General features: G+C 46.0%; 1 protein-coding gene across 2 annotated transcripts in view; it reads left to right on the top strand.

The window, feature by feature from the left end:
• CLSTN1 (calsyntenin 1) overlaps positions 1–14,524 on the top strand; it is a 78,395-nt gene that overhangs the window by 36,068 nt on the left and 27,803 nt on the right. For both annotated transcript variants that reach the window (XM_082613017.1, XM_082613016.1), the window contains exon 2: positions 5,232–5,354. In XM_082613017.1, coding sequence (XP_082469143.1) covers positions 5,232–5,354 — 123 coding nt within the window. The remainder of the gene's footprint in view (positions 1–5,231; positions 5,355–14,524) is intronic.

Genomic DNA, 14,524 nt, shown 5'->3' with positions numbered 1-14,524 from the left:
TCAAAATTAGTGACAAACGACGGAGGTTTTGGAGTTTTCTTTGATGGTCTTTTTTTTTTTTTTTCCACAACCCCTCCCCCCCCACACACTGTATTTTATTTTTACGAGATAAATAAACTGACACCAAGCATTGCAAATGGATGACCACAACAAAAGCAGCAATGATTGCAATTACCAAACACGAAACACACTCACACTGTGTCATAATATTGACATTCAGTCCAGGAATCCTCCTCTGTAACAGCTCCTTTGCTTTTGGAGTACTTTCTTTAAAATGGCCTGTTTATCTGTATTAGGTCCATAACTCCAGGCAGTGTTCCAGCCTCTCTCGTAGGATAGTTTAACAAGGCCTGGAGAGGACGGGGACTTGCAGCAGTTAGGGAAAACATTCCACCTGATTGCAAAGCGAGACTCTTTTCTGTGGTCACTGCAGCCCTCTCAGCTCAAAGGCTGCAGCCAGCTGTGTGGCCTGCGCGGAGCACTGTGCCAGTTAACTCACCACTGTCCTGGGCGGTATTTCTGGAGGAGAAGGGCAGGTGTACCACAACCAGCTGAACTCTCTCCACCAAATCCCTTGTCCCGGGAGCAGCTCTTGTGAGGGGAGATGTTTTCCAGAGACACTGTAAACTTCTGGCCTTTGTGACCTGGATTTGGGCTCAGCTTACTTTCCAGGCAGACCCCTCGGTATTTTGATGTATGCGATGCCTCCGGATTCTCGTCTCCTTTGCTTAGAACCTCCACCTTCCAGAAACAAAAAATAAAAAACATCTTCCCAATGTCTAAAACACCAAATCGTACCTTTTTTTAAAAAAATCCTCAGCACCAAAACTTTCTTCTCTATGAGAGAATTTATAAACCAGGGCACTGATTTTATTTGTACTGTACATGGAGTTCCTTATATACTCACTTACCAACTAGTTCCTGAGGAGTGAGATGCTATTGTGGCCCGAGGTACTGGGAATTAGCAGAGAACAAAGGGCACGCCCTCCTGGAATCTCTGGTTTTGTACTGGTACGTGTGCAAGAGAAGTAACAACAACACAACCCCTTTGTGGCATCTACTGCCTGGCAGTGTCCTGAGCATTTTACACATGACTGGTTTGATCACACAGGAACCTACCAGGTGGGTACTGTTGCTGTCCCCAGTTTACGGGTGAGGAAACTGAGGCCAAGGGAATCCAGGTAATCTGCCCCACGTCCCAGGCTGACTGCCTGTGGTCGGGAGGAGTAGCAGAGAAAAGAAGAAGGAAGTGGGGGGCTAGAGGGCAGAGCAGCAGATGCAGTTGTAATTGGAGGAGGAAACATTTGAACAGAGGCCTGAAGCGAGGGACCTTGTCAGGGCATTTGAGAGGTCAAAGCTATTTTATTTTATTTTATTTTTTATTTATTTATTTATTTATTTATTTATTTATTTATTTTAATTTTTTTTTTTTTTTTTGCGGTACGCGGGCCTCTCACTGTTGTGGCCTCTCCCGTTGCGGAACACAGGCTCCGGACGCGCAGGCCCAGCGGCCATGGCTCACGGGCCCAGCCGCTCCGCGGCATGTGGGACCCTCCCAGGCCAGGGCACGAGCCCGTGTCCCCTGCATCGGCAGGCAGACTCCCAACCACTGCGCCACCAGGGAAGCCCTCAAAGCTATTTTAATTATATTAAGATATGACTTGCCTTTTCCTCATTTTCTCACGAGTGCGCAGCGGAGTTCTCTAGAGGCTGCATGACGTGTCATAAGCAGCATATTGGCTGCAGGAGTGGCGGTGAGAACCCAGCTGTCTTCTACTAAGCCAGAAGGTGAAAGGGTTTGTAAAAGTATAAAACATTGCCAGTCTTCTTAGTAAACTCTTCTAAAAAAATAGTTATTTTCATTAAAATATTATTTATGATAACTTACAGTGGTCAATTTATGACTTAATAAATACTAACATTTTTCTTAGTTTTAACTTCCAGCACAGTAAATACTGATAGATAGATGGGCCCCACCTAAGGCAAAGCTGTTTGATGTCCTCAGTACCTTTGGTGTAGACAGGTTCTGAGAGCACATGCCTTGAGCCACCCCCGTGTGAGAAGCGGTCCCCCGGCCACCGTGGGAAGGAAGAGTCAGTGCAGGAGGCAAGGCTGAAGCGGTTACTTGGCTTCTGTAGTGGATCTAAGTGGGTAGCAGAGAGGATGAGAAATGGCTGCGTCTGGGTTTATTTTGTGGGTGTGGATTTTTAAAGAATGTGGAAAAATACCCGTAACATAAAATTTCCCATTATAACCATTTTTAAGTGTGCAAGTCAGTAGTGTTGAGCTTGTTCTTTCATACTGTTGTGCAACCAACCCCTGGAACTCTTTTCATCTTGCAAAACCGAAACTCTGTACCCTTTAACCAACTCCCCGTGGGTCTGGGTTTACTTTGAAAATGAAGGCAGAAGGATTTGCTCTTGGTTTGGATGCGGCATGTGTAAAATGTCTGGTGGATGCGTCATTAAGTAGAGAGATGGTAGCTTTTTTTTCCCCCTTGCAGACCTAGGCCCACACATGCCTACTCGTTTGGAATTTCACATGTGAGCGCACTGCTCCTCCAGTAGGTCACGAGGGAGTTAAGTGCAGGTGAGGCTCAGGTGCTTCTGACCCTCACCTTCTCCCATCATCACATAATAGCAAAAAAAGTAATATCACATCATGGTCACATTGTATTAAAGATTAAAGATGGTTAAACATTTAAATTTATTTTCAGTTACTTCTGGGTTGACTTAAACTTACGGAAGAGAATCTGGGTAGTTAATTCAAGAAATAGGCACCAACTATGTGGAAATAAAGTTTCATAACATTCCTTTTAGTCATATCAGCTTCAGGAGTCGTTCTGTGGTTAATTACGTATCCTGAGGTTATAATGTGAACATTCAGAAGGTGAAAGTAAAAGGAAAATGGAAAGGTTCCAACTGTGAGATGAGCCCAAACAAGCTGGTGGAGATAGGAACCCGGGGAGGGGCTTGGTGGCCACAACCAGGGAAAGTCGCAGCACAGACCCCCCGGGGGCAAAGCCCGGGGCAGAACGAAATGGACAGAAACTACAAATTCATTTTCCCAGGTAAGCGGACTGCCAGAGCAGAAGTTCTTACCTTAAAAGCAGAAGTAACAGTGCTAGGTGCCTAATTGAGTAGGAAAAACACCACTTCTCCAATTATCCACCCCAGCCCTGTGGGTTTTGGGGTGTCCCTGGTTCATAAAAGAGGAAATTGAGATCAGGGGAGGTCAGTTATATGCTCCAGGTCACGCAGTAAATAACAGAGGAGAGCTGGACTCTGAGTCCAGGCTGGCCCGATCCCAAAGGGGTTTTTTTTTTCTTCTTTTTGGCTGCGCTGGGTGTTCGTTGCTGCGCGCGGGCTTTCTCTAGTTGTGGCGAGCGGGGGCTACTCTTCGTTGCGGTGCACGGGCTCTAGGCGCGGGGACTTCAGTAGTTGTAGCACGACGGCTCTGTAGTTGTGGCTCGCGGGCTCTGGAGCGCAGGCTCAGTAGTTGTGGCGCACGGGGTTAGTTGCTCCACAGCATGTGGGATCTTCCCGGAGCAGGGCTCGAACCGGTGTTTCCTGCATTGGCACGTGGATTCTTAACCACTGTGCCACCAGGGAAATCCCGAAAGGGTTTTTTTCTTGAACACTGCGTTTTCAGTCAAGTTTTTCAGAAATTTTGCATTTCATTTTCTTTTAATACCTCATATTTGTAATTTTATATTCATAAGTCTTGTTATACCTCTTTTATGTTTTTGTTTGTAATGCTAATTTTAAATAAATAATGTATTATCATCATAAAGAAATAACATTTTAAAATTGAAGTGTAGTTGATTTACAATATTAGTTTCAGGTGTACAACATAGTGGTTCAGTATTTTTTAGATTACACTCCTTTAAAGTTATTACCTAGGGACTTCCCTGATGGTGCAGTGGTTAAGAATACGCCTGCCAATGCAGGGGACACGGGTTTGAGCCCTGGTCTGGGAAGATCCCACATGCTGCGGAGCAACTAAGCCCGTGTGCCGCAACTGCTGAGCCTGTGCTCTAGAGCCCGTGAGCCACAACTGCTGAGCCCGTGCTCCACAACGAGAAGCCACCGCAGTGAGAAGACTATGCACCGCAACGAAGAATAGCCCCTGCTTGCCGCAACTAGAGAGAGCCCGCGCACAACAACGAAGACCCCAAAGCAGCCAAAGATAAATAAATTAATTAAAAAAAATAAAGTTACTACCTAATAATGGCTATATTTCTCTGTGCCGTACAATATATTCTTGTTGCGTATCTATTTTATACGTAGTAGTTTGTATGTCTTAAAAAAATTTTTTTTGAAGTATGGTTGATTTACAATGTGTTAGTTTCTGGTATACAGCAAAGTGAGTCTGTCTTTATATATATATGTGTATATGTGTATATATATATATATATATATATATATATATTCTTTTATATATATATTCTTTATATATTAGGTTGGCCAAAAAGTTCATTTGGGTTTTTCCGTAACATCTTACAGAAAAATCCATACAAACTTCTTGGCCAACCAAATATATTATTCTTTCTCAGATTCTTTTCCATTATAGTTTATTAGAAGATATTGAATGTATAGTTCCCTGTGCTATGCAGTAGGACCTTGTTTAGTTTGTATCTCTTAATCCAAGAAACAACATATTTTATTTGTAACTTTTCTAAGATAGGCTGAAAACAGAGGTAGTAATATATGATACCGTCCATAACCATGAGTCTTTCTTCTTTCTTTCAATTTCTAGAGCAATTTATTTCTTATTTTTGGTTGCTTCATGGCCTCAGATAATTTATACATCACTTTAGAATTTAGGATTTCATCCCATTTGGACGTTGATACCAAACTTTGCCACAAAAAATAGCAGCATGGCCTTCCAAACTCATGAGAGTTTTGTTGTTGGTTTTTTTGTGTTTTTTTTTTTTTTTTTTTTTGCGGTACGCGGGCCTCTCACTGTTGCGGAGCACAGGCTCCGGATGCACAGGCCCAGCGGTCATGGCTCACGGGCCCAGCCGCTCCGCGGCATGTGGGATCCTCCTGGACCAGGTCACGAGCCCGCGCCCCCCGCATCGGCAGGCGGACTCCCAACCACTGCGCCACCAGGGAAGCCCGAGTTTTATTGTTTTAATAATGGATGTGTGTCTTCAAAAGCAGTCGAGTTGAAAATAATAATTCTAACGTGGCCTATGTCCTTTCTCCTTTTTCTGTTTTTGAACACAGTCAACAAGCACAAGCCATGGCTGGAGCCCACATATCACGGCTTAGTTACGGAGAGTGACAACACCGTGCTCCTCGACCCACCACTGATTGCCCTGGACAAAGATGCACCTCTGCGCTTTGCAGGTACCAGTGTGTCTTTGTTTACTCCCCATGAGTCTGGGCTTGTGGGAAGCATTTCACACATCCCCTTTGGGTTGTTTCTGAGCCTTTCTGAGAATGTCTTGATAGCGAAGGGTTGTGTGTGGCCCCCACATACCATTTTTTTTCCTTTTAATTTTAAGAGTTGGGGTACCTCACCCCCCCAAAAGCCTGTACTTGTTGAAAAGCAAAATATTTAATTGCATCACTGCGTTCCTTGTCTGGATGTAACCAGAGAGAGAGCATCTAGACCATTGCATCTCAAACTTTAGCATTCATGCAGAGCACAGGGATCGTGTTAAAATGCAACCTTAAAAAAAAAAATGCAAGCTTAGATACAGTGGGTCTGGGAGGACCTGGGATTCTGCCTTTCTAACCTGTTCCCTGGTGCTACTGGTCCATGCACGGCGAGGATCTAGGTAATTACGGCTCAAGATTTTCCTTGCCCTTACCTGAAAAGACTTATTTAAAAACATTGAGCAATCTTTTATAAATGAATTCTTTTGGCTTAGGTTTTACTTTCAGTAAATTTTTAACTTGAGTTACTTCGTAAGATTGTCAGCTAACTGTTTATAGGGACAAATCTCTAGGGTTGCTTTGGAGATTTGCTGCTTTGCTAGCATTCAGTAGCACTTCGCAAATCAGAACTGTCCTTGCTTTACGTCGGGGCCATAGTAACTTCCTTAACTGGTGGAGGAACGGGCTGCTTCACCCTTTCTTTGTCAGAATTGACTATCAATTATGATCGTCAGAATTGACATCGCGAAGTTAATTTTCAAAGAGTGGTTTCTGCATGATGTTTTTCCAGAACAAAATTTCTGTTTGTTCTGTTTGCCTTGGGACAAATGAGAAAAATTCAGTAGCTCTGGTAGATCATTCCATACATTAAATTTAGTGTGGTAAGTGGCGGCAGTGAATGTGAGGCTGCCTCTGAAGAGCTATTTAAAACATGAATTTGTTCTTTCTGTTCAAGTGCCACATCCCATTTCCAGGAAAGTAACCCGAGAAGCAGCTTATGGTGTTGGAGTCAGTGGTAGAGACAGACCTTTCCAGTTAGTTTTACTTGTTTATTGGTTTTTAGACAGAAATCCAGTTAGATGGATGGTAGAGGAAGCACTCTGTGCTAGGCGTACAGTATCTGTCTGGTAGCCAAGGGGATTTTTTTGTTTGTTTGTCCCCCCCCCGCCCCCGATTTAAAATCATTTTTAGCATTACCTAGTGGTTTCCTCTGTGAATAGCTAGATTCTTGAGTGTTTGCATATACATATATACACACACTTTGCATGCAACACCTTTGGTTATTATATGCAGTTCCTCCTTATGGGTGTGACGTTTCAGTGCCTTGTAAATAACCTTAATGGGGTTATCTAGCTCATGTTTCTGAGGGGACTTGGACATCTCTGACATCTCATGCATTCTGAGAAGTGATTGCAGTCAGGAGTTTTGTATTTACTCCCCCCGGCCGCTCTCTATGAATTCTCATCTGTGTCCAGTCCTGTTGCTGGTGGAGCTCTGTCCCATTACATCACTCGTGATACATAACACTTACAAAGCATTTCGTGTCCCAGGCATTGTTGTAAGTGCTTTACAAATACGCATTTGTGTTTAATCCACAGCAACCTTTTGAGGTAAGTACGCTTCCTGCCACCCCTGCTTTAAAAAGAGGAAGCCGAGGCACAGAGCAGCTAACTTTGCTCTGGGTCACAGCTAGTATGTGGCAGAGGCCAGATTCCAGCCCAGGCGGGATGGCTCTTCACTGTGATGCTGTATATGGCACCAGGAAGGTACAAAGGAAGGGAAGTAGGAAATGAAATGTACATTGAATACTAACTTTGAAGTCATATTAATAAAGTTACTTATTTTTTCTTTCTCGTTGGATTTAATTTTATTGGGTCATTTATCAAAACTTAATGTATTATTGTGAATGAAATAATACTTATAAAGTTTTATGTTTTTAGAGATCCTCAGGTATTTTTTTATTGATGTGCCAAAGTTATATATTGGGATTTTAAAAAACTATGTAGAGAAGCACTTTAGAGCCAAGTATAGTGGTAACTTGATTGTATTTGCCATAGTGGCCAGAAAAAGTAAGTATTTTCCTTCTGGAGATTTTCACAGGGGAGCACAGTTGCTCTTGTATTCTTTTTTTAAAAATACAATTCATGTACCATAATATATAGTTTTTAAAGTATACAGTTCACTGGTTTTTAGTATATTCATAAGATTGTCCAACCATCGGCCACTGTCTAGTTCCACAACATTTCGTCTCCCCAAAAAGAAACCCTTGCACCTGCTAGCAGTCACTCCCCTTGGCAACCACTAGTCTACTACTTGTTTATGGATTTGCCTATTCTGGATATTTCATATAAATACATATGTGGCTTTTTGTGACTAGCATCTTTCACTTAGCATGATGATTTGAAGGTTCACCCATGTTGTGGCATGTCCTTCATTCCTTTTTTTTTTTTTTGCGGTATGCGGGCCTCTCACTGTTGTGGCCTCTCCCATTGCGGAGCACAGGCTCCGGACGCGCAGGCTCAGCGGCCATGGCTCACGGGCCCAGCCGCTCCGCGGCATGTGGGGTCTTCCCAGACCGGGGCACGAACCCGTGTCCCCTGCATCGGCAGGCGGACTCTCAACCACTGCGCCACAGGGAAGCCCCCTGGCCCCCTTTTTGAAGCTCTTCCCTTTAGTAGGTGTTTCCAGAAGCATTCTTTTTCCTGCCTTCCTAGACTGAGTACAGACATTCCAGAAGATTAGTTAAAACAATTATGATACGAATGGAATCCAAAAGAAATTTCAGGGCAAGAACGGGAACTTTACTTTTGTTGATATTAGAACCAACTCAGATCTGTGCTCCTTTTCTCCATAGGGCTTCACTACCACACATCTCTGCCCAGTTTTGCTTTTTCAGCATGTGCAACTGGGCTGGCATTGTGTTTGCAGCAATGAGTTGGGTGTATTAGGTTAAGCCACATGAAAATGCCATTTTTGTATGTTGAAAATGTCAAAATATTTGAAAAAATGGAATGTCAGAAATTTTATGTGATTCAGCCTAGCCTAAGGCATTAATCAGTTGAGTAGCCGTTTTAAATAGGTAAGGATCCGGATGTCAGGACAGAAACTTCCTATTAACAGTTACTGAGTGAACTCATGTTGGATGCATTTGCCTCCAGGAAAGGTTTGAGATCAATAATCATTAAATGTGAGGTAGCTTTGCTAAGTCTTCCAGAGAATGCAAAAAAGCATTTCTCAAAACACTGATCACCTAGGTGGGAAGGCAAAACCAGCATTGTCAGAGAGTTAAGCAGGGTTGCCAGGATGTTTATAGTTCAGTGTCAGGTGAGAGAGGCAGCGCGGTGTGGACTGGAGTTCATGAAAAGGCAAGGTGATGGGGGTTAAAAAAGGAAAGGGGGGCTTCCCCGGTGGCGCAGTGGTTGAGAATCTGCCTGCCAACGCAGGGGACACGGGTTCGAGCCCTGGTCTGGGCGGATCCCAAATGCCGCAGAGCAGCTGGGCCCATGAGCCACAACTACTGAGCCTGCGCGTCTGGAGCCTGTGCTCTGCAACAAGAGAGGCCGCGATAGTGAGAGGCCTGCGCTCTGCGATGAAGAGTGGCCCCCGCTCGCCGCAACTAGCAAAAGCCCTCGCACAGAAACGAAAGACTCAACACAGCCAAAAATAAATAAATTAATTAAAAAAAAAAAAAAAAAAAGGAAAGGAGGTGATTTCCAAAGGCAGGCTTGAGCTCCTGTCAAGGATGGGAAGGAAGTGCAAGGGCAGTGAAGGGCGGAGGGGAGGCTGGGGCAGAGGTGGGAGCTGGCAGGGCTTCCAAAGAGGTGGGACTAGCTCGTGTGGCTTGTGGAGGAGCAGAGGGTTGGAAGTGAGCTCAGGGCTGCACGGTTTCTGTTGTTAAGCTGAATGGACGGGGTGTTACCTTGCACCTGGTTTTCTAATCAAGTTTCTGTCCTGACATCCGGATCCTTACTTATTTAAAACGGCTGCTCAGCTGATTACTGCCTTATACTAGGCTGAATCACATAAAATTTCTGACATTCCATTTTTTCAAATATTTTGACATTTTCAACATTTTCAGCATACAAAAATGGCATTTTCATATGGCATAACCTAATACATTCCTCCAGATGGGCCTGGGGCCCATCCGTTGAGTGCAGGTTCCTCTGTTCTACTCTTGCCTGCGTGAGTCTGTACTTGCAGGAGCACAGTTTAGAAATCTGTAACCAGCCCGTGAGGTTAGGAAACCCCTGATGGGCCAGTCTCTCACGTACGCACCGCAGCCCATCTGCACTGGAGCCACCTGGCAGCGCTTGTGAGATTACTGAGCCCTGCCTCAGAGCTGCTGAGTCAGAAGTTCTGGGCCTGGGGCTTGGCAGACTACACTGTCAGCGAGCTCCTCACGCAGTTCTTGGCACACTGAAATCTGAGAGCCGTTGCGGTAGTCTGAGGAGCTTGGAGGACGTAACCCTTGGGTGTATGCTTGTTGTACTTTTAAGGTATCTTGAAAACCTGTTCTGATTAGAGCCACACGTGAGCTTGTTCTAGAAGCAAGCCTGGACCAGTAAACAAGGAAGTCAAAAGTCACCATAAATAAGAGTCAGCCTGGATGTCCAGCGGGTGGGTGTGGAGAGACGCCAAGGAGAGAGAAGTGGGTTAGGGAGGAGAGTTGGATTAGCGGGGACGTTGTAGTGGACACTTGCTGCTCAGGAAATGTCCATTTTCTCTTAACAGCCCCTGGTCTCTTTCCTGTTGGGTCCAGATGGGTGGCTCTACAACCCATTACCCTGGTTTCCCCAGCCAGGCACATGCATGACCCTAGCAGGGCCGACCAGATGCTCCCTCTTGGGATGTGAATATCCAGCAGAGGGACAAAGGTGCTGATACCAGGTGTCACGTTCATTCCTGTCCAGACCATTTTGCTCTGGGACTGTTGTGGCTCCTCTTTCTTTGCTGGTCTCTCAAGCTGCCTTGGTTTCTGACAGTTTCCTAAGTCCCTTTCTCTGGCCTGCAGTCAATTCCATGAGTTCCCAGTGGCTCTTCAGTGAAGGTCCTTTCGCTGAGTTAGCTGGAATGGATATCTGTTGCCACCAGAGGACCCTAAGTGGTTTTTTTTTTTTCCCCCCCGCGTCACAGCTTGTGGGATCTTAGTTCCCTGACCAGGGACCAAACCTGTTTTCCCCTGCAGTGAAAGCATGGAGTCCTAACCACTGGACCTCCAGGGACTTCCCTGAGCCCTAAGTGTTGGAGCTGGCGCCCATGATCTCCACTAGCAGTGTGGTGTGAGGGCAGGACAGCACCAGAGCTGCTGCGGCTGCAGGAGAGGCTCTAGAGACACCCCTCTCATTTGGGGAAGAGTCTGAGACCAAATTAAGTTTTGGAAGAAGACGGAGAAAGAATGCCAGGCCAGCCAGAAACCACAGGGACAGAAGAGAAAACACTGTCAGCCAAGAACCTGGATGCAGCTGGATAGCGAGAAGTCCTGTCTCTGCTTTGCTGGGTTCATCCATTGTTATATTTTTATGTTTTGCTTTTAAAAAATTCTTTTGACTATTTTAGATGATCTTAAGGGAATGAAGAGTGGAGAGAGACAGGGGAGGGTTTGGTCCATTCTGAGGCCATCACAGCTAGAGGGGTCGTCCAGGAAACCTGGTGGGGCATTTCAGATGTGACGGGAGCGGGGTTGTAGGTAGATTTATCTAGCGGAGCAATGGTACGTGGTCTGGATTGAGTGCGAAGGAACAGGACAGAAAGAAAACAGAATGCGAGGGTGATTTTGAGGGTGGGAGAGGGCTGAGTCTGGGAGAGCAGCCTGAGGATGCAAAGGGCAGAGGTGCACTTTCTGTGTCATCACCGTGGTGCAGCTCCACCTGATACATGCGGCTCCTGCGTAACCACGTGTATGTAACGGTCGTATGTATGTCACTAGGAGAACTGTACACACAGGTGTGAAGGAGACGGGAGAAGAATGAATCAATGACCACTTGAAAGTTTAGAAAGGTCAGCTCCCAGGAGAATTATTGACAGAAATTGGTCCCTGGTTTGGAGGAGGAAAATCATGAACCGAATGAGAAGCAGTAGGATACCCCCTATGAGAATATCCAAGGGCTTGTTGTTCACTTTGTTGGCTGTGAGATGTGACTGTGGTTCTGTTAAAGAGAAAGGTCTTTATCTGCATCCAGTGGAGTTTGTATGGATGAAAGAGATGAATGTGGGGCTTTAAAATCCTCCAGCAAACAAACAAGCGAGCAGTTTGCTTGGGATAAACAGGCCAAACACCTTTCTTGTGAATCTTTTCCTCTTTTCTCTGCCCCTCAGTTCCCTAAAGGGCACCATCAGCTGAAGACCCGGGCGTTCCTCCCAACCCTTTCACTCTCTCTGCCTAGTGGGCTGGAAAGCCCTGTCCATCCTCCTAAAATCCCTTAAATATTTCCTGCTGACACCGCCTTAGTCTAGCCCTCAGCAGATCTCATCTGAAATACTGCAGTCGCTTTAACTCATTCACTCGCCCCTCGCCTGCTCCAGTCGGATCCGTCTTCCTCATTAGAATCGGGGTCCCCGGTTGGACGAGTAGATGGACCCCGAGAAGTGCGTGGACTGGCCAGTGTGCGGACGCTGGCTTAGCAGACCCAGCAGAGACACGAAGGCCACGCAGGTGGTGCGGAAAGCGCAGGTCTGCCCGGGGTGAACTTCGTGCTGCTCCTGCTGCATCAGGCTGCCAGCCGGCGAGATGGCTTTTAAGTCATTCCAGGCAAAAGGACCCAGTTGACCTAGCTGTGTAATGAGCACCGTGGATCTGAGGCACCAGATCCTAATGATGTAGCCCATTTGAGTAGTGACTTAGGTACAATCGGTGGGGTATGTGGGGAAGATAACACGTGTACGTTTTTGCTCTTCTCATTGTAAATAGATCCTGTCTTCTAGAGAACAGCCTGGAAATACATGAGTTTCAAAATAACATCTATTCTTAGATTTGATAATCATCCGTTTGAGGTGTTATTCCGTAACACATCTTGGTAGAGGCACGTGTTCAAAGCAGAAGTACAGACCCCCATTCCTCCCTCCAGACCTTCCTTCCATGGCTTCTCCCATGTCGGCTGAGGGCAACTTCATCCTTTGCAGTTTCTCACTCGGAATCCCTCGGCCTTGGCCTTACTTTCAAAGCCCATCTGACCACTTCCCACCGTCCCATGTCCTCCCTGCTCTGTCCTTCAGCATCTCTGCCGGGGTCACTCCAGTATCCACCTTTGCCCTCTGACAGACTTATTTTCAGCACAGCAGTCAGATGGATTCTTTCAGACTATGAGCCGTATTTATTTATTTCTCTGCTCAGAACTCTCCAGTCAACGCCCTCCTCACTTGGGGGAGAAGCTGCAATTGTGTAGTAGCTGCCGTAGCTTCAGGTTGCTTGTCTGTGTCTCACCTCGTCTTTTGTCCTCCCCTGTGCTCAGCCACTGAGCAGCACACGCCTCCTTGTTCCTGAGCTGGGCCAGGCCCAGGTCTGCCTCAGGACCTTTGCACTCACTGTTCCCTCTGTGTGGAACTCTTCCCCAGATGAGCCTGTGGTTTGCTCCCTTAGTTTCCTCTGGTTTCTACTCTGACGTTACCTTATCAATGCAGCCTTCCCCGGACACCTGAAGTATAGACTGGAAACACCCCAGTGCCTTCCTACCCTCGGAATCCTCCCTCCCCCTCCTCCTAGCCTGATAGCCCGAAGGAGTGACTGAGGGAGTTTCAGCTTTTGGCAAACAGTTCCACTTTCCTCATAACCTCAGAAACAGTCTCAAGGACATTGCCTGAATGATGAGTGTCTTTAAACTCTTACTCAGCAATGCACCAAGTAGGTGGCATCACCCAGGTCAGACGCTTCATCCCAGGGTCTTAAATCTTACTTCCCTACACAGCCGCCTTGTCGGGAAAGCACATGCTGTCACGGTGAGTGATATGGGACGGCCTCACCATTTTCTCTTCAGAACAGCAAACTCCAAGTCAAAAACCGAGACGTTACCTCTGAATTAAAGCAGGGCAACTTGATTTATCTTAACATGTACTATGCTGTATTAGTATACACCCGAAAAGTGTGAATGTCATCTAGTGACTTAGCATTCTGGAAAACAGTTGGACACAGCTGGTACCCAGCAGTTCTGCTCATGGTGGATTCTAGAGCAGTGATCAGCCAACCTTTCTGTTAAAAGCTGGTAGTGAGAGATTGAGGCTTTGCAGCCCACAGGGTCTCTTTGGCAGTGACCCAACTGTGCCACTATCGGGGGAGGGGAAAGCAGCCCTAGACAAGACATTAGTAGGTCTGTGTCCTGATAAAATATTACTTATGGACACTGAAGTTTCAATTTCATGTAATTTTCTTATGTCACGAAGTGATACACAGAAGCCATTTTCAGCTCGCAGGCCGTTCAAAATCATGCCCTGGCTGGACTTGACCTGCAGGTTTGCCCCCACCACTCTGAGCAGTGCTGTCCCGTAGAGCTTGTGATGGTGGTGGGATTCCCTGTCCACGTCTCCATTCAGTAGTTACTAGTCACGTGTGGCCGTTGAGCCCTTGAAATGCAGCCACTGCGACCGAGGAACTGAGTTTTTAATATCGCGCACTAAAATATGAGTTTTAGTTCAATTTTTAGCAGCCCCACGTGGCTAGCGGCTCCTGTACCGGGCAGCACAGATCTGGAGAGAGCCTGTGTATGTGCCCAGGAAGCAGGACAGAAGGACCCACCGTAGCCTTGTTCATACACAGCAAACCACTGGAGTTACGGTGTGTTCACACAATGGGAAATAATTACAGTGACGGCAGACGTTCGCGGAGCGCTTTCTTTGTGCCGGGCAATGTTTTAAGCCCTTATGTTTTAACTCATTGGGTTCTCCCTGTGCGTGCTAGTGAGAGTGAGTGAACTATGTGACTGCATATGCCAACAGGGACGAAGGCCTCTCAGACACACACGGTTGGAAAAGGTCAAGTGAAAAAGCAAGTCACAACAATTGCACACCGTAGGATGGCCATGTTTTGAAACTCAAAAATAAACAAAATGAAACAACACTGTTGAGGGATATGCAAATATGTGGTAAAACCATTAAAAAAAAAAAAAAAGGCAGGGAATTGAGGCTGAGTAACCTCTTGGGGGAGGGAC

The sequence above is a fragment of the Mesoplodon mirus genome (assembly GCF_964341445.2).
Source record: "Mesoplodon mirus genome assembly, chromosome: 3".
Taxonomy (NCBI): Eukaryota; Metazoa; Chordata; class Mammalia; order Artiodactyla; family Ziphiidae; genus Mesoplodon; species Mesoplodon mirus.
The sequence above is the reverse complement of the archived record's forward strand: the minus strand, read 5'-3'. Positions and strand labels throughout refer to the sequence as shown.